The sequence below is a fragment of the Prunus persica genome, chromosome G7 (genome assembly GCF_000346465.2).
Source record: "Prunus persica cultivar Lovell chromosome G7, Prunus_persica_NCBIv2, whole genome shotgun sequence".
NCBI lineage: Eukaryota > Viridiplantae > Streptophyta > Magnoliopsida > Rosales > Rosaceae > Prunus > Prunus persica.
In genome coordinates, this window is record NC_034015.1 from 12,366,155 (window position 1) to 12,385,512 (window position 19,358).

General features: G+C 34.8%; 2 protein-coding genes and 1 long non-coding RNA gene across 3 annotated transcripts; all 3 read left to right on the forward strand.

The window, feature by feature from the left end:
• Positions 3,389-4,430, forward strand: LOC109950266. The gene is made up of 2 exons (XR_002272584.1): positions 3,389-3,925; positions 4,147-4,430. It is a non-coding gene; the product is annotated as an uncharacterized LOC109950266 (long non-coding RNA).
• LOC18769069 lies at positions 5,748-7,400 on the forward strand. The gene is made up of 3 exons (XM_020568635.1): positions 5,748-6,067; positions 6,191-6,353; positions 6,971-7,400. Exons 1-3 carry the CDS (start codon positions 5,797-5,799, stop codon positions 6,984-6,986), a joined length of 450 nt encoding a protein of 149 aa, XP_020424224.1. The 5' UTR covers positions 5,748-5,796; the 3' UTR covers positions 6,987-7,400.
• LOC18770203 lies at positions 13,117-14,876 on the forward strand. The gene has a single exon (XM_007202605.2). The coding sequence runs from the start codon at positions 13,860-13,862 to the stop codon at positions 14,370-14,372; it is 513 nt and encodes a 170-aa protein (XP_007202667.1). The 5' UTR covers positions 13,117-13,859; the 3' UTR covers positions 14,373-14,876.

Sequence of the window (19,358 nt, forward strand, 5' to 3'; positions counted from 1 at the left end):
AGGAGCAGATGAGGGATTGTTTCATTAAGAACAAACGGCCGAAAAAGGTGGCTTTCGCCTTCTGCAGCTGCCGTGGTGGAGGATAGGCGGGTGAATGGTGATGGGTTTGTTGGGAGTGTGAAGGGTTTTGACCTTCATGAATCTAAACTGAGGGCTTGGAGATTGTGTACCAGTTTCATGCGTGAGTTGGGTGAAGCAGCGGAAAGCAGGGGAAAACAGAGGAGTTCTGTTTTGCATTTGCATTGCCCCCCCCCCCCCCCCCCCCCCCCCCCGCCGCCCCCCCCAGGTTCCTTGTGGTTGGTTGTCAGCAAGAAAAAAGAGGATTAGAGTGCGGCTAGAGTTTTTTCCTTGGGCTGTTTCTACTCAGCTTCCTTCCTACCTCTCAGCCATATGCTTTCAAGAGATTATGTAAGTTGATGTGAACTTGTGATTCATTATTTGAGAGATGCATACTTAAATTTCAAATTTCAAAATAACTTTGCATCTGTCGTTATATACATAAATAATCACAATATCAACACACAAAAATATATGATCTTTCTTGAGTTAGGATTATGAGACAAATATATTTATAAATAGTTACATTGTTTTTTTAAAGCATATTTAGTACGTTCAATCAATGGCTTTAAAAACCCAATTTCATTATGCTACAAAATTATTTCCCAATGATGTTGGAAAGTAAACGAACTGGGATTAGTTATTTTTAGAAAGATGATTTGAGCCCCCAAAAAAAGAAAAAAAAAAAAAGAGAAAGGCAAAAGACTACACCTAAAGACTTTCTGGAAAAGGCAAAAGACTCATTAGACATAAATTAGAGATCATATAAGAAAACCCAACCCATAAATACAATCATGGGTGCCTTTATTTTGAACCCAAAAAATTCATAAGTAAACCCAACCAATTTTTTTTGTCAACTAACGAAGTTTCCATTATACCCTTAGGTTCTATTTGGTTCATGGGAAATGAGACTTGGTAATGGGAAATCAATTGCTTTCCCATGTTTGGTAAGTCCAAGCATGGGAAATTGTTGCCCAGTTCATGGGAAAGTAGGAGGAAAGTGAAGCCATCCTCCCAACTTAGGAGTTGTTTTCCCTCATCATGGAGAAGTTTGGGAAAATGAGCCAATATTAAATAAATATTTTTCATGACTATTTTGTCCTCAATAACAATTTAGAATTACAATAAATTATTAAATGCATTCTTTTTTTATTTGATTTAATATGAGTATAATTGAAAATTTATGCAAACTTTGTTTTTCATTCCTACTCAAAACAATATGGGAAAGGAAATAAAGTGATATCTCTCGGTACTTTCTCAGCATTACCAAACGTGGGAAAAGAATCTTCCATTTCCCATCATTTAGAAAATGACATGGAAATAATTTCCCTTCAAATTCATTCCGTGAACCAAACAAGACCTTATCTTCAACAAATCAATTACATCTCCTCACATCAAGCACCCACCAGCTACCTCTATTATCGGCGCCGGCAGACACCTCTTTCCTTCACTCTCTCTTTATTTTTTTTCTTTTCCTCAGTTCTGCTAAACCTTTAAATTGAAAGTTGAAGATAAGGGTAAAATGGGAAGTCCAATGACAAATAAAATTGGGTTGGCTGCTATACTTGTGAACTTTTTGGGTCTAAATTCAAATAAAGATCCCCCATTACACATCAATCCAGTTCAGGTCCACTAGAACATCCCCGGGCCCATGCCTTTCGCTTTGGTCAGATTTTTAATTTATTTTATTTTTATAATTATTATGCCATTGGCGCCAAATCATTAAATTTCATAATGAAAGTCACTTCAGCTTCTTTTTTTCCTTGGAACTAAATCTAATTACAACTCCATGGTCAATATAAGATTAGTCAAAATGACAATAAATTGGTGAAAGATCTATAGCTTATTGCAACTACTCCGAACTTAATATTTTATCACTTTTACACTCCTAATTACTTATCTTGCACTCAATACTTAAATATTTTATGCTCATAAAAAAAAATGAAGAGAGATTGCATGTATTATCTAGTAACATTATTAATGGAAATGGAAGAAGTAGATGAAGTATTATGGAAGGAAGAAATTGAGGAAGAAAAAGAAGAAGAGGAAATGGACGATGAAGAATTAGAGAAACATGATTCTGAAACCATTAAGATTATTGTTGATGGCAACAGAAGCAATAGCTCAAGTGCTCAATGCTTTAATGGCTCTCATACATGATGGTCATATTGAACGTTCGTTAGCTCGATATTCCTATTGAAGGAGCATTCAACATCGTCATCATCACCAGAAAATGAGGGAAATAATTATGACCAAGTTTTTCAAACCCAAGAACAACAACGCGAGAATGCTAACCAATGGAGGGTTGGGACATCTTCATATATGTGGAGAGATGCTATGAATGAAGGGAGTCAAAGATGAGCAATGAAGCAGATACTTATTCGTTTTTTATGCATTTAGAATTATAGTTTACTTATCATTTTTTTGTCATGAAATTACTTTTATGTTTTTAATTTTGCACATTTTTCATAAACATGCAGACATAAGTCCTTATTTGGTTACACATTTGAACAAATTAGATGCCTTTTTAAAAAAAAAAATTTCATTGGATGTATTGATTTGGAAGTTCAATAGCTCAAATGTTTTTGTAAATGTACTTTTCTCTTTTGAAAATCTAGAAAAACGATAAACACCCTAAAAAAACGAAAAAATATATTTTAGAACTCTAATAAACTCTTTTAAAATCCACGATAAAACTCTAACAAACAGCATCAAAATCAATCTAGGAATTCAATCAAACTCTATGTGGAGTTGATAGAAATCAATTGAACTACGTTGAACTCTACAAACTTTATAACTCCATTTAACTCTTTTAAAATTTTAATTGAATACACCCCCTAGTTTCGAGGGGATGTGATTATGAATTTTGAGGTGGGGCTTACTTATTTTTTCATTCATGATTGCAAATAAACACAAAGAAAGTCAAAAAGGAAAATCATTCTATTTCCTTCTATATCCATTATTGATATATAAACATATCGAGTTTATATATCCCCTATAAATATATCCTGAATGGATCGGAGCTCCTGACCCAAAGACATTTTTTGTATGTAAGTTAATACCATTTGAGATGCTAACTTGAATTCACCTAAATCATAACCGGTGAAAAGTTGAAAATAATCATTAATATAAAACGTTAAAATCCTAAACTCAACACGTATCATATGATTTACATAACACAAACAACACATGGTGATGAGTAACCACAGATAAACATTGCAATTTCCAAAGTCCCCAGTATCCCAAACCACACATTACCCAATCCATTTATGGAACAAAAATGACAATAAAACCCTAAAATGATCCAAAATAACTGCATATCATATCATATTTTGAATTGCATTGCATTGTTGCTTTGCTTGGTCACGTTTTAAGCTTACATGTGCAAACATACAGGTGCACTAAACCAAAGCACCACACGTAACACTCCTCCATCCAATTTCCCAGGTGGCAAGTCAAAGTTGCCCATCATGACACGTATGAGATAAAAAAAACCATACTCAAACGTTCAAATCATTTATTTAAAACCCTATCCACTTTCCCAGCTTCAAATCTAACTCTCCCTCTCTCTCTCCCTCCCTGCCTCTATAAATTTGCCCATTTTTGTGGATCTCAAATGAGAGAGAGATAAGAGAGAGAGAGAGAGAGAGAGAGAGCAATAGGTTTAGAACACAGAAATGGGATTTAGAATTGTGTATGGTGTGCTGTTTCTGTCGTTCTCGTGCGCCTGCATCAAGCTCATCCACCTTATGCTCCACCCAGTATTCTACTACACCACCTGAGGACTGATGGGAAGCTAAGCCTCCACCAGGTCAAATGCTGACCAAAAACAAGACCAAAAAAATTGGGTTAGCTAGCCACAAAATAGGTATTTTGGTTTGGTTTTTTTTATATTATATATATATATATACTTCAATTGGGTTTGTATTGTTTGTGGGTTACGTTGTTGATGTGTGTGGTATTGATATTGCAAGTTTTTATAAGTGAGGATGAAGTTGAAGTGTGTATTTGTCGATTTAGTTTGATGTATTTTGGTGCCAACACTGTTTGATTGAAGTTCATTGTTTAGCTAATGGCTTGATTTTACAGTCATGGGAATAAATTTTCAACAATGTTTTTATGATGTGGTGGCTATCTGGAATGTTTACGATGGTGGTGGGTGGGTCATGAAGCTTTTCTTTGTTGGGCTAGGAATAGCATTCAGGAGTCATGATGAGCCATGACGTTGGTGTTGCTTGGAGGATTGGACTCAGAAAAAAGAAAATAAAGATCAGATTCCTGAATTGAAATTTTCAAAGTTGAATAAAAGCTGGTTGGTTGAATTTTAAAATTGTATGTTAACTTATTCTTGATCATATCCATTGTTTATATCACTGGTCTTGACTATTATCATCCAGAACCACCTCACAGTTCCTTGTATTATTTGGAAACAAGCTTCACTACTGGTGTGTTCAAATCCAAAATAATAAAATAAAAACCATTGGCCGTGATAGCTTAATGTTAATATTTACACTTAATTAGACTAACTGATGTGACAACTAAATGAACGTAAATGCAGAAACTCGGAATTTTATTTATTATTATAGTTCAAGATTAAGTTTCTAATTTCACCACCGTCAATTGTAGAAAAGATCTTAGATACGTGTTTTCTTCAAACATAATATAATTCAAACACAATCTAATTAGATTTTTTTTTTTGGTTCTAATTGGATAGTTGATAACCAAGAACCTACCATTATAGTACAACCATTTTGCATAATTCATACTTTCCCTCCATATCCAATGAAAGCCTTGGTAGAAGTCATTTTCATTGCCCGTCCTTCCCCCCCCTTTTTTCCTCGTCTATAAAACGAATTTAATTGGTTTCCTTTTGGATTTTTGTTTGCTCTGGTGAGAAAATAAGTTTTCTATTTCTAATTTTTTTTCAAGGAGAAAAAAAACAAGACATCATCCTATTTTATCTATCTTCTATATATATAAAGCAAAAGGCAGAGAATGGTGAAACATTCAAAATACCAGAAAATGCCCTTTGTTAATTCAAACATTAAGAATTGAAATTATTAATTAAATGAGGATAATATGGTAAATTCATATTTTTTTAATATTTAAAAAATTAAAATTAAAAACAAAATAAGATAATAGGTCCTACTTTTATGGAACATAACTACCCTGTTATCTTTTATTAATTCTAAAAATAAAATAAAAAAGAAAAAGAAAACCAATTGGCACATGCGTGAGCATGTGTCAAAGGGCTAGTATACATTAAAAACAATCATTGGCTGCTTATTTTTATCATGGATTTATTTTAAGATTTTGTACCTAATAAAGAAGTGAATTGTAAGATTTTCCTCGTCACCAAATTTAAAAAAAGGAAACAGAACTCGTTAAGTTAAAATGGGGCAGATTTGCGGTTAAACACCAAGAATATAGATAAAGACAGCAGGTTTGTTACTTGTTTGCAATTAAAATTAGAGGCAGAGGATAATACAGGCAGAAATTAACCCAATTAACAAAGAGCAAATGAATTAATTTAGTTTAGCCGTCTTAATTTAACTGGGTCCAGATATTTTTTTAGTCACATGCCTTAATATGGTCAATGTCATGCGTTCTTGGAAACTTCGTCGATCTTTAACGCCCATTTATCCTTTTCACACTATATATTCATCTTACACCAACTTCAATCAACGCCAATTTCTTTTTTTAATCATTTGTTATGATGCGTTTCTTGGGTTTTTTTCCATGTTCTTATTGGTACAAAATGTTCTTGACAGTGTGTTGATCCAAATTGAAACTTTTTTTATTCCAAGAGAGAGAGAGGGAGAGAGAGAGAGAGAGAGAGAGAGAGAGATGGATAACTCTATTGGAGTTGGGTTCATGGCTGTTGTTGCGGTATCTGGAAGCGTGGTTCTTCTTGCCCATCAAGTCCACAAGCGCCTTCTCTCAGATTTCATGAAGAACATTGAATGTGAAATGGGTGGTTTGCTTGATCACCACAAAAAAATGGCTTCTGGTAAGTCTTTTTGTTTCATTTGTCGCGGGAATATTTTAGCAATAGTCCCTGAACTTTGACCCGTCTTCTCTCGAAATTTCTAAAATTTGACTCTTTTTTTGTTTCGATTTTTCGGGGGATTAGGATCTGAGAAAATCCAAGGCAAGAAGTGTGTTAGATTTGCAGCGGATGTTGCGGAGCCATCATCAAACAACAAAGAGTACCGCAAGAGGCGCTTTGCACCAACAACAAAGCAGGCCAAAGAGGGAAATGGAAATTATAAAATGGACACCATGCCACTCAATAGGCAAGCTCTTTACAAAGGGATCATTGAATTTAAGTCCCTCAAGGGGCCACATGTATATTGAAGCTTAATTTTGTTTTTTTTCGTGTTCATGTCGTGTTTGCATGTCTTTAATTTGTGTATATTTAGGAGTTTGTTTCATATTTTTTTTTTTAATTTTAACTTTTCCCCCTTCCTAAAAGAAATAATGAGAGGTTTAAGAAAAAAAGCTATGGTTCGGCATGCATGTATATTATTCATTTTATAGCGACTCGTCACGTGTTATTTATGTGACGAAAAGATTATGAGATGAAAGTGTGTACTCCAAACTGTAGTGAAGACTTCCTCGGAGGTTTAGCCGCCCATAGACTTAGCTCCATGGATTTGAAAAGTCTTTTTAGGAAATTTGGGCATAGAAAGAAGTAGTTTCTTGTGACCAAAACCTTGGAAATATCAAGGATAATTCCATCAAAGATTGTCATGTACTTTGGTTGTATTTTTACTGTGTGCAATGTTTCTGTATCTTGTATATAAAAAAAAATGGACATAAATAAAACAGTGCTCTGTCTGCAGGTTATTGTAAATTCTTTGTGCAGTGGTTTTGCAGCTTTGTATTTATATTTTCTAATTTTGGTTAATAGGTTTTACAAACGATGAAGGGGGAGCTCAGAGAAAATACATATTTGGAATGGGAAAATACATCAAAGGATCACGTGGATTCACCTTACCTATATGGGGGGATAAACGTCTAGAGAATATGAATCTTTGTTCTCTCTCTTGAAATTTACTTATTTAGGTAGATCATTGTTCAATGAATCGATGCAGTATAGAGGGGATGAATATGCTATGACTATTTGTAATTTTTTATTTTTTGATCAAAGCGATATTCTAAACTATTTTAATGTATGGTAAAGCGAATCGAATCCGTGTAAGGAGGGAGGCACACTGCCTTAGCCAATTGTCTAAACCTATGTTCGCAATTATGACTAGTCTTCTTCTGCAGGTATTGTAAATTTTAATTAAAGTGTATTATTGAAAAAAAAAATTGAATAAACCTTGACTTCTAATACTGATATTTTCTAGTCTCCATTTCCCAGTGTTACATGGGAATTTTCAATCCCTCTTGAAGTTTAACATGGGTTTCCCAATAAGTGCATTTTTTGCGGCTCTTAACAGGCTCCGGCCTTTCTTCAAAAGTCCATACAGAGTAACACTATCCTCATTTGGGTTTGGATCCATGATCTTTGATCACATGTTTATGGGCCTTGTGGATATTACCCAACACTACTTTTATGACTGCATACAACTTTCAACTCAAACATTTAGATGAGGATAAGTCTAGCCTTTTTTGGCATAGTTTCGTTTTCGGGAAGATGTTACAATGAGGGGGATTTGAGTGAGGGGATTGAAGAAGGGGTTCAATCCAACCATCCAATCATTAAAAAAGTTTAAGTCCAATATTTTTACTCTCGGCAAGATTGAACCCCTTCCACAACCCCCTCATTATAGCATTTCTGCCGTTTTATGTGTAATTGTGTTTTTCGGCTTTGCCCCTAATTTTACCAACAATAAAAAAATTGAACAATTAGTAAAATTATATAAATTTTGTATATGTAGTGAATGCCTTAAATTAACAATCACGTATTTCTTTTAATACAAGTAATACTCTAAATTAATGTTAAACTATAATCTAGAAGAAATGAGAAATGAACTTTAGGTTGTAAAAAATTGGGCACACTTCCCTGTCCAAATAGCATAATCCACATCCAATCAAAATAGAAGTGTAGCCAATTCCACTCATTTTTGGATTATCAGAAAAGTAGTAGAGTGACACAAACGGAGGTTGTGGTGGTGATAGTGGGAGCTTATGGTGATATGTTCCGAATAGAATTTATAAGTGATATTTTTTTTAGACCTTCCCATAATCAACATGGCCGTGACGTTGTCCAACAAATTGGGAAAAATGATATGAGTTAGTTAGTTTCGTTAGCTAACTTAAGCATCATTAGGTGGTGATTGACACTAACTCCAATTAGCCAGTATTCATTAACGAAGATTTTAACACAACATATATGGTTATTAAGTAGTATATGGACACTCGCGATCTAGGAATTTTTTAGCGGAGGTACAATTTTGAAAAGGCTAAAAACTTTATTTAAAAGAAAATTTGACAACCAAATATCCTTATAATTTAAACATTATCAATATCATTCATAATTCATAGAAAAAAATAGCATTACAGATAACCTACAAAGGCTTTGAGAAAAAAAAAACGCAGAATACTTCGGATTATTTTAATTCTTGTAATATGGAAAAAAAAAAACACTGCCTTTATAGAGATAAATAATTTTCCAAGTCCAATTTAAATAAGGAGTTGTGCAATCAATGCAAGAGTTTCCCTCTTTTTTCTTTTTTATTAAATCCTTTTTAAAAAAGAAAAGAAAAATAAAGCTTGTTAAAAGCTCTAGAATTTAAAGCCATTGTTCTAAAGCCTTTTATCATTTATTAAGCAGCCCTAGAATATACCCATGAAAGTCCTTGTTAAAGCCCACGAAACGAAAGTCTACGTTTCTTCTTCTTCTTTTTTTCTTCTTTTTTCAAAGCATGGTTCAAAACAGTGTCATTTTGGCCATAATGTTTTAGGAAGAAAAAAAAAAGGGCGATGTGCGCTGCGCTTGAGGCAATTTGTCGAACACTTGGAGTGCACCACCTATCCTTAGCAAATGGGCAATATGTAGAGCGTATAAAGACTTTTCCGACGAAGGGAGGGGTAGCTGCACCGCCTTGCAAAGGGATGGACCCATAGCCCACTACTAGCAACATTAGTATTGTACCCAACTCAACCATCTGTTTAGCACGCGTGAGATTTTATACAAATTGCCTTGATGATATTAATAGTGAAACCATTCATTATATATTGTATTTTATTTAGTCGAGTTTTTGATGTGGGACCTATATTCTTCAACATGTCCCCTTATATGGGACCATCACATAGTGGGCCACACTTGGAGCCAAGTACACATCGAAGTCAAACATTCAAGCTCAACACGTGAACACCACATATTGGGTAAAGGTAAACATTCAAACCGAACATGTAAACACCACATATTGGGTAAGGGGTAAGGATAAAGGCCCAATAATTCAGGCTCAGTCAATAAACCCGCTCTGATACCATGTCAAATTTTAGAGAGACGGTTCAAGGGCCTATTACTAGCAATACCGTTGTTGTCCTCAACTTAACCACCTAGTATTTGTGGGGTTTTATCACAAAAGGCCTCGTGCAACCAATTCGCAACTCCACTTCTTCCGACAAGGATTTTCTAGAGCATTGCTAGGAGTCCTTGCTCCACCTACACCTAGGATTTTCTTAAGCCTTTGCTCCACTAGCCTGCTCCATGTTTATCCGACGCTCTAGGAGTTTTTACTTGAGTCGCTTCCACCATGAACCAAGTGCGTCTTAGCTAAACCTGGCTCAAAGTTAAATTTCAGAGGGACAGACCCTTGGCTCATTACTAGCAATATCGATATTGTCCCCAACTTAACCACATATTTAGTATGTGTGGGATTTTACATAAATGGCCTTTATGATATTAGTAGTGGAACCATTCATTATATGTTGTATTTTATTTAGTCAAGTTTCTGATGTTGGACTTATATTCTTTAACAAAGATAACTAATTCTATTGTGGATACAATCAACTAAGATGGATCCAAATCACCCGTTTTCTTTTTAAAAGAAAAAAGCAATATAAATTTATTGAAAAAATAAAGAACATGGTACGAAGTGACTAAAATAAAATAAACGAAGAGGATTAGGCGATCATTTTTATATATAAGGAAGTGGTCATCAAACTAACGAGGTAGCCTAGTAGCGATTAAAGGGAACCCTAGCGGATAATAAAGAACTCTTTATCCTTTTCAAAGCCAACGGCCAAAATACTTTAACTATTACAATCCAAAAAAAAGTAAATTAGAAAATAGAATCTAGAGATTCGTCATACCAGGATAAAGAAGTTTCAATGTGTAAAATGAAGTGTGCAACACGACGAGCCACTCCATTAGCATAACGACGGATATGAATCACCCATTTTTGGTGGGTCGATGTCAGCCTAATGAGACTTGGTTATTTGGGTTATTTTCGTAGTTTTATTTATTTATAAGTTTCTTGAATTTTTCAACCAAAAAAAAAAACAAGGGCTTATTTATTAGTTGATTATAAGTCAAAACTCTAGAATGATCTAATATCATGCCTCATCAACTCAATCAATCTTCCTGTTTAAAGAAAAGTTTGTTCATGGAACTCATATGACTCACCATCTGCACTAAAAATATATAATTAGTAAGCACGTTACAGAGAGTGACACAATGTCGACGTGGCTACATGTTGTTTTATTTAAATGGACACGTGGCCATTAATTTTTTTATTCAGACATGTTGCAAGAAATTGTTTGATCCTTGGAATTTAATATTTCTAATTGAAAAAGTGATCAAGGTGCTGTTGATTTGTGCGCATATATATATACAGTCCCGATCTCTTGGACCCCTGTAGTCCAAGAGATCAGTACTGTATATATATATATATATATATATTCATATTATCATATTATTTTGTGTGATATATGAAGTGGACAACCACATTAATTTATATAGATGTTCACTTTATCTGTCATATAATATAGTAAGAGAATGTAGTATACAAATGTGATTAGATATTTCCCGAATTGTATTTCACAATTAAATAAATATTTAATCAAGTGGAAGGATGATAATTCAACTCTAGATGTTGCGATGTGACGCAATTGAATGATTAATTGCAAATTGAGTACAAATTTGGTTCATGTCAACCAAGAGACATATTTCCCTGCAAGCTTCAGTTCTGATATTCAAATCAAAACTTCTTGGCCTTCGTTTTGGAGACGGATTTTTATTTGTATATTGATAGCTTCTAAAATTTTATATATTTTGCCTAATTTTTGGTCATGTATATAGACACGTGTCTATATTACAAATACCACGTATAAATACGACTCATTTTTATGCGGTGAGCTCAATGTGTTTGTACGCAATAGGTCAAACTCTAAAATAAAAAATATATTATTGATGATTAAAACTCCAATTATAGATCATCTTCTTAACAAGTGATCTCTAAAGGACACATTAGTGATATGACATTCTTTTTTCAAAATAACAAATAAATTTTCTAGTAGCTAGAGTAAAAAATGTTAGAGGCTAGCCTTAATTTCTTTTTTATATTGTATATGAGTGATAATTTAAATTATTCTTTTGATATAAGTAATATTGAGAACTGGGGGAATCAAATTCGAAACTTGGATCTCAAGTGCAAGGTAAATACTTTTAACTACTTAAGCTATTCTAAATTAATATAATCTACGAGAGGAGAGATTCAAACTTATATACAAAGAGACAAACTTATTGCCTTAATCAACCGACTTAATTCAGATGATCCTAAATTCTTAATAAGGTTGATTGGACACCAACATGCCCTAATTTCCACTCCTAAATTTCCTAATTATATAGTGGATGGTGAATGGGATTTGGGTTGTTGTGTGACCAAACTTTGGGTCAAAGCTGTAAAAAGTTAAAAGAAAAGGAAAATTGGGCTACAGTGAAAGCCAAAGCAGGTCACATCAGTACAGATAGACCAAAACGTGAGGGTCCTATTTCCCATCATAAACGGTTGAATTTCCACGTCAGAAAACAGCCCCTCAATTTCTCTCTCTTACTCCGACTAATTTATATTTTATTTATTTAATCTAATACAACGACAACAAAAAGTCTCGAAGTACGCGGGGTGGAGCATGCTTTGTTTATTTCATTATTAAATAAAATTAAATAAATAAATAAATGCCACGTGTTCGAATGAATGAGTTGTGACGGCACATCATGGTGCGTTTTGGAGGACCCTCTCGTTGTTGGAGGATTGGTTTTTAGAAGATCAATCAAAATCATACCCTCTCGTTACGGAATCAAATGAAAATTTGAGAATTACCAAATTATGTGAATCATCATTTCAATTCACGACGCACAAACATAACGTATTACATTTTCTGATAGTTGGATGTTTGTCACGAGAATATAAAATAATATTACTCGTTACGAGTAATACTATTCTTATTACATTTGTGTATTATATTTTCATATTGCCTTATGTGGCAAATGATATGGACATAAAAGTGACACTTTTTAATTGATATGACTGTCCACTTCATCTATCGTATAAAATGGTATGAAAATGTGATATATAAATGTAGTACGAGTAGCCTTACTCATTACGTAAAACGATGTCGGCTTCAAAAGATTGGACTCCCTACTTACGTATGTATGAAAACTACACTTCTTAAAAAATCATTTGACTATTAAAACTAAGTTCTCTACCACTTGACAACTATAAAAAAGTTGTTGCCATCCTTCGAATTTCATACAAAAATCACTTTATTTCTCTAAAAATATTAAAATCATGGACAATCGCAACCCAAGTACGTTTCAATCGATTGCTTATCATATCATATAATAAAAATATTGTCAAAAATACAACATTATATTAAATTAAGATAAGAGAAATGATAAAAATTTATCATCTTACTCTAACAAAATTGTTTCTTTGCAAATAAAGACAAAAACTATATTATAATTTATCTCTGTATTTGATTGCTATTTGACTCATCCTTCTCTCTCTCCCGAGCTGCCTCACTCTCTTCTTAATCATTTCACTAATTAAATTAAATTAAATACCCCACTCCAATCTCATCTCTCTCTCTCTCTCTCTCTCTCTCTCTCTCTCTCTCTATATATATATATATATATATATATTTTTTTTTTTTTTTTGCAATTTTTTAGGAGGTCAAAAAAAGCAAAGACCCCATTTCCCACAAAATCAAATAAAGCAAGAGGCCCTCCAACCAAAACACCAAAACTTCCACCACCGCAATACTCGTTTCCCCCAACTCCCTCCCTCCATTCATTTTCGGCCTCCTACATCCAACCTCTACCAACTCCATTGATAAGCTGCCCTTTGCCCTGTCACTCTCCTCCCAAGGCCAACCCATTTTCCCAAACACACACACCACCCTCCTTCCTTCTCCTCCTCCTTCCTTCGTCTTCATCATTTTTCTTTGATGGAGACTCCAGTTTCTTTAATATTATTTTCCACCCTCTGACCTTCTGTATGGTACAAGGGTCCCAGGTGATCCTGGAGCAAGGAATTTGAATTCCCTTTCAGATTAATCTTCTTCCTTGTTCAGGATCCGAGACCCTTTTAATTTCTTTTTTATTTTCATTTTGTTGGCAAAACCAGACACCAAAGATCATTCCTTTTTCCCTTTTTTCATCTCATCTTAGAGATTCTGATTTTCTGCAAAGTTCTTGAGATTCCCAGTAATAAAAAGGCTCTGAAATCCCAGAAAATCGCCCAATCTCTAAGACCCAGATCAGAACCATTTTCTCCGTCTTCCCGACTTTCCATCGAGCCTAAGACAACCCACCTCCCATTTTTTCTTCAAACTTTTCAACCATGTCACAATCCATAACCTCATCGCGGCAACTCTTTCTCCGGCAGGTCTCCTGCAACCGCCGGCAGCCGCTGCTCCGGACCCAAGTCTCCCACAGCACTGTTCGATTGGCGGAAGTCGCCGGCGGCACCGCCGCCGAGTGCGCCGCCGTCTGCTGCTGCTGCCCGTGCGGGCTCGTCAACCTCCTCGTCCTGGTGATCTACAAGGTGCCGGCGGGGATCTGCCGGCGCGTCTTGAAGAAGAAGCGGCGCAAGAGGCACGTCAAGCAGGGGTTGTTGCAGCCCAGGCATTGCAACTGCACGTGCGGCTTCGACGGGTCGGAGCTCCAATTCCACCAAGTGGGTTTCGATTGCGGGTTGGAGATCAACGACATGTCGCATAAGGTCGCGGACGACGAGTCGGTTGATGAGGATGTGCTGAAGCTCGAGAAGGAGATGTGGGACAGGTTTTACAGCACTGGGTTTTGGAGAAGCCCATCCCAGAGAGAGCCCTCTAAGGTTCTCCCTGGTATATAATTTTAATATTTAATTATATATCAACCACCAGAAATGATCAAAATACCCCCAAGTTTTAAACAACCAAAACAAAACAAAAAAAAGAGATTTGTTTTGTTTGGTTCAATTTCACCTGGGAATTGAATTTCCCTTTCTTCCATATCTTCGATTGATTGGCTGCAGGGTGGTGCATGTGTGTCTGTGTGTGTTCTTTGGTTTGGTCTTGCCAAAGGTCAGGGATTTTATTTTATTTTAAAAATTATTTAAAACTATTTGTAATTTCTGGTTAATCATGTAAATATTGGGGATGTGGAAATGGGTTTGTTTTTATTTTCTGGGTGATGGAGAATTGGTCGTGTGGACATGCAAATCTCTCTGTATATTTTGTAAGAGTTGTTTTGAGTTTGGGGGTTTTATGTGGATCTTGTGGGCATTTTAAAAAAAAAGTGTTGAAGGTTTCAAAGATTAATGGAATCGAATTCTTTGCCGGCCTCTTTCTGCATTATTTATTCAACATATTTTCTAGATTATGTTTCTAATTTGTCTCAGCAAAAAGAAAGGCAAAAATGAATGGCTATGTGTATGAAACTCTGCCTTTAATTTTTTGCTGACTTTTGTGGTGGTTATGCGGCAAACTGATGCATTTGAGGAGCTAGTGTCTATAGTTTCACTATCAAATTAAATTTGATGCTTGACCATTAGTTTGGACATAACCTAAGTCCAAACCTTTCCGGAATTTGTGTTACGGTGAGTTGTTATTGACATTTCAAAATAATTATTTTATTTATGAGTTTATAGTTCGACTCTTTTATTATATGATGATTATTTTGGAGTGTCAATAACAGCTTTTATCTGAAAAACTATGTAACGATTTGATTGCTTTGTATGTAAAGGGTTTTAATGTGAAGTTTTGATATTTCTTTTTATCATGGTAGGTAATATGATAGTAACCCTTAAATGCAGGATCAAGGAAACGTCCTAGGTTCGATAATTCAAATGAAAAACATGAGGATCCTGGTAGGGCCAATATGTGTCTGGCTTTCTCTTGGATATGCAGATAGCTTTCTTTGCTATATCTTGTTTCAAAATAACATTTTTTCTTTCTGATTTGTTGCTTCACCTTTTGACACAATTTTGACTACATTTTTTAGGGTCAAATTCACACTCACCACAATAATAAAGAAATGTCTCATATCACACTCCCCTTGAATATTTTCTTCAATTTTATTAAAGTTAGTTGTCTACACGTATGTGAACAATTTTTCATCGTAGATGAAATGTGAGTCTTATACGCATCAACTTTTTATCACAAATTAAGTATAATTCAAGTAATTAAGAAGATTTAACTCTGCATTAGATATTATAAGTTCGATACTTTTGAGACGATAGTGAGAGTTGTAAATGTCGAATTTTATGGTGGTGAGGGTAGCCAGGCGTCAAATTTTGGTAAAAACTCTAGTCGTCTTATTTTGTGGCTCGTGAACCAATTTTTACCCCTTTTCTCATTTTGTGGCTGAGCAGAACCAAACGATAATAATAAAAACGAAAAAGAAATTCGAAGTCACTTTCCAGACTCTACACACATGATGTTGTGAGGTCAGGTGGTTCAGATCTGAATATTGAATCAGTGTGCTAGTTGTGTGGGCGTGTAAACTGTCCCTTTTGTTCCCTATACATTAGTGGGATTGGGACCCCTACTTTTGTCCCTGTCCTATAAAATAAAGGGTACCCTTTAAATTTAATGCCTCTCTCTGTGCCCTCCCTCTCAGTTATTTATTTATTTCATCCTATTTACCAAAGTAAAAAAGGTAAAATCCCAGTTACTACTTTTGCAGAAACTTTTGGTTTTGGTTCTCCCACACCGGACCAAAATTGCAGATGTACTTGGGCGGTGAAATTAAAAAGTACCAATAATCACACATGTGGACAACCATAATTATCTATGTCCTTGTTCTTTATCCAACTAGAATATTCCAAACCCAATTGAAGTGAGATGGGACGGGGGCCACTTTAAAACAGAACAAAAAAATATCTGTATTTGTAGGTGTTCAAAGTACAGTATATAAATCATGATTTCAGTCTAAAATCCCAGAATTTGTAATGTCTTTCTTCTTTTTTCATTTTCGAACCACACTTCAGCATTTCTCAAAGTTAACATAAATTCCCAAATTGATACCTTTCATTTTCTTTCGTTTTCTACATTATGTTCCAAAATGATTTTGATTTGGAAATTCCCCAGATGAAGCATTCTACAACCGATTTTTTTGTTCTTATTCTTTTTCCCTATACAACTTTCTGCTTTCCAAGAGCTTTAACAAGTTCTAAACTAGAGGTAAAAAAAACAAGCTCACTTATGGCATTAGGGCAATGTGTGAGAGTTCTTCTATATGAAGCGCTTTGCCCATTAACTATTTTGTTATAATTTTTTTTTTTTTTTGACTAAGACGTCCTAAGTGCGATTATTATCTCATTTCAATATCGCTTGTATTAATGTTCTCTTAAAAGCATCTTCACTAGAAAACGTTTTGTCTAATCCTAACAACCGCTTACACCTATTCAACTTAACTTTATGGAAAATCATACTTTCAATTATGAGAAATCCCTTTTGGCATGCCAAGTTTATCCCATTATATATATGGCCATTGATAGACTAGTACAAGAATGATCAAGCTACCATAAACAAACTCATTAATTTGGTGGGGTTCTCTTGGAGGATTTGGTTCCCTTCACTGTATAGTCCATGGCTTTTCTATTATTGATAACAAATTGTAACTAACATCATGATAGTTGCCTTTTTCTTCTAAATTTTTACTATTGCTAACTAATAATAGCCAGAGGTTACAGGAGTAGTATCTCCCTCCTAACATTAACATAAAATTTTCTGATATGTAAAAATAAGGAAAATATTTCCGAATTGTAACATAGTCACGTATTTTTTTCGGTCGAAGGAATGAACATGTCATTACCAAACAGAGATTACAAAAAGTCCAATATAAAGTTAGAAAAAGAAAAACAAGGGCTCAACAAAAAGATAAAATAAAGTAAAGTAAAAGCCCAACTCCAAGTACAAAATACAAGCCCAAAACAACAAACAACCCAACAAATACATAAACCCTAGAAACATATCCTACAAACAATAAGTCGCCACTACTGCCATCAAAAGAAGAAGGTCCAAAAGAACCAACAAATGGGATTTGCATTCTGTAGAGCAAGGGTTTGGGGGAGCAAGCCACCAATAGTCATCTTACTCAAGCGATTAAGAAAATCATACGAGGATGGGTTGTAGGGGATAAGCATCTGCAACAAGTCATTAGACAATCAAGAAAATCATAGGGAAATAGGAGGTTTAGATCTCATGGGTGGGGGAGAGGAAGGAACTGATGTGTGGGTGAGGGGAGGGGAGGAGAGGAGAAAGAGAAGGAGGTGAGAGAGGTGTGATGACTGAAGTGAAGTTGGAGAGGAGATGCATATGGAATAAGGAAGGACATATGGGCCAAAATCTGAAAAAGCAAACAGTTATGAACAAATAAGAACAACAAAATAAAACTCTCACAAGGAGATAGAAAACTCTCACATAAGAGGGAGATACTTACTTTTAACATAATCACGTATTGTTATTGATCTATTATGTTATAATACATATACGTCTTCTTAATACTGTACTAAACTCGTCATCTACTCATATTTTAACATATGTATCTGTAACATTTAATAACAATAGTGTTTATAACACAATCATCTTACAATAATTTCTCCACAAATATATGCCAAAAGATCATTTGGGTTTGGCCTATTTTGGTATCTAGAAGAGTCTTTGTTCTTGTTCAATAAAGTTTATTAGGTCGTCATTGTGGCTGCTAATAAGGGGTCAAAGAGAGATAAGCATTAGTCTGCAGCGTCACTTAAAAGTGGGCAGCATAAGTGTACTTAGAAAAGATGTAAGATGCTCAATAGTTGCACAAGAAAACTGTTAGAAACATTTATTTTGCTGGCTGGGTTTGATGTACAGCTGATTTTAAAATTTAATATAATTCTTTTTATTTATTTATTTATCATATTTGAAGAGTAATACAAATAAGGTTTTTCAAATTGCCACACGTGGGTTAACAAACTTCAATTTAAAAAGTTTTATTTGCTACTGGGTACAGGGGATAAGTGGCATAAGATGACATGACCGATGGACCGAATTGGAGCCCCAAATGCCCATCCAAAATTTGGCAACTAAGGGGAAGCTCTCCCCTTGCCTTTTGTGTTGTCCTATATAAGCTAAGTGTTGGAGAAAACCTAGCTAGAGTTTTTGGTTGCCTACTTTGGTTGATGAGTGATCATCTTTGTATATCATCTTCCATAAACTAAAAATTGGTCAATCAACAAGTAGATTAGCATCCATACTTCTTGATTGCCTTATCTTCATATCTAGGAGCATTTAGTGTGGTGAGGTAGATGACTCCAATCTTGGAGCCTTAAGGTGAAGGAGTCAAAATCAAAAGAAAGAAAAGGCTTTTCCAACAAATGTGTTCGTTCTTGAGAAATCAAGAAAAGGTCATCAATGGTAAAGATCTATGCCTTTTTTCCCTTTCCTATTTGTGTTCAAAGAGACAAGGCTAAGATACTTGGTTTTAAATGAAAAAGATTTAGCTCAACTAGTATAAACAAAATGAACCCCCCATTTAGCATGTCTTTGTTGTATAGGTTGTGGCTAAACTTCATTTCCTAAGCATCAGATGCATGTTTCATTCACTTAAAATTATGAACATACTTTCTAGATACCAAATTTACATGTAGATGTCAAAGTCAGAATTTCTCCAAAAAGTCATAACAAATAAACAAGGAAAGCATTCCAAAAATGCCATCAAGCCCATTCATAGCAATTTGTGAATGCCCCCTATATATGTAAATTTCAACACCCATTCAAGAAAAAAAAAGAAAAAAGAAAGAATAAGAAGAGTGAGGATGGGCACCACAGTGCAGTGGTTAGGGCTTTGCCTCTTCCCATGAGCGGTCCTA

Excerpts from the sequence above, each read along its gene's own strand:
- LOC18770203 (XM_007202605.2), top strand. The coding sequence starts at position 13,860 with ATGTCACAATCCATAACCTCATCGCGGCAACTCTTTCTCCGGCAGGTC.
- LOC18769069 (XM_020568635.1), top strand. The coding sequence starts at position 5,797 with ATGTTCTTATTGGTACAAAATGTTCTTGACAGTGTGTTGATCCAAATT. Across the intron at positions 6,068-6,190 it reads CCACAAAAAAATGGCTTCTG|GATCTGAGAAAATCCAAGGC; the intron begins GTAAGTCTTTTT and ends TCGGGGGATTAG.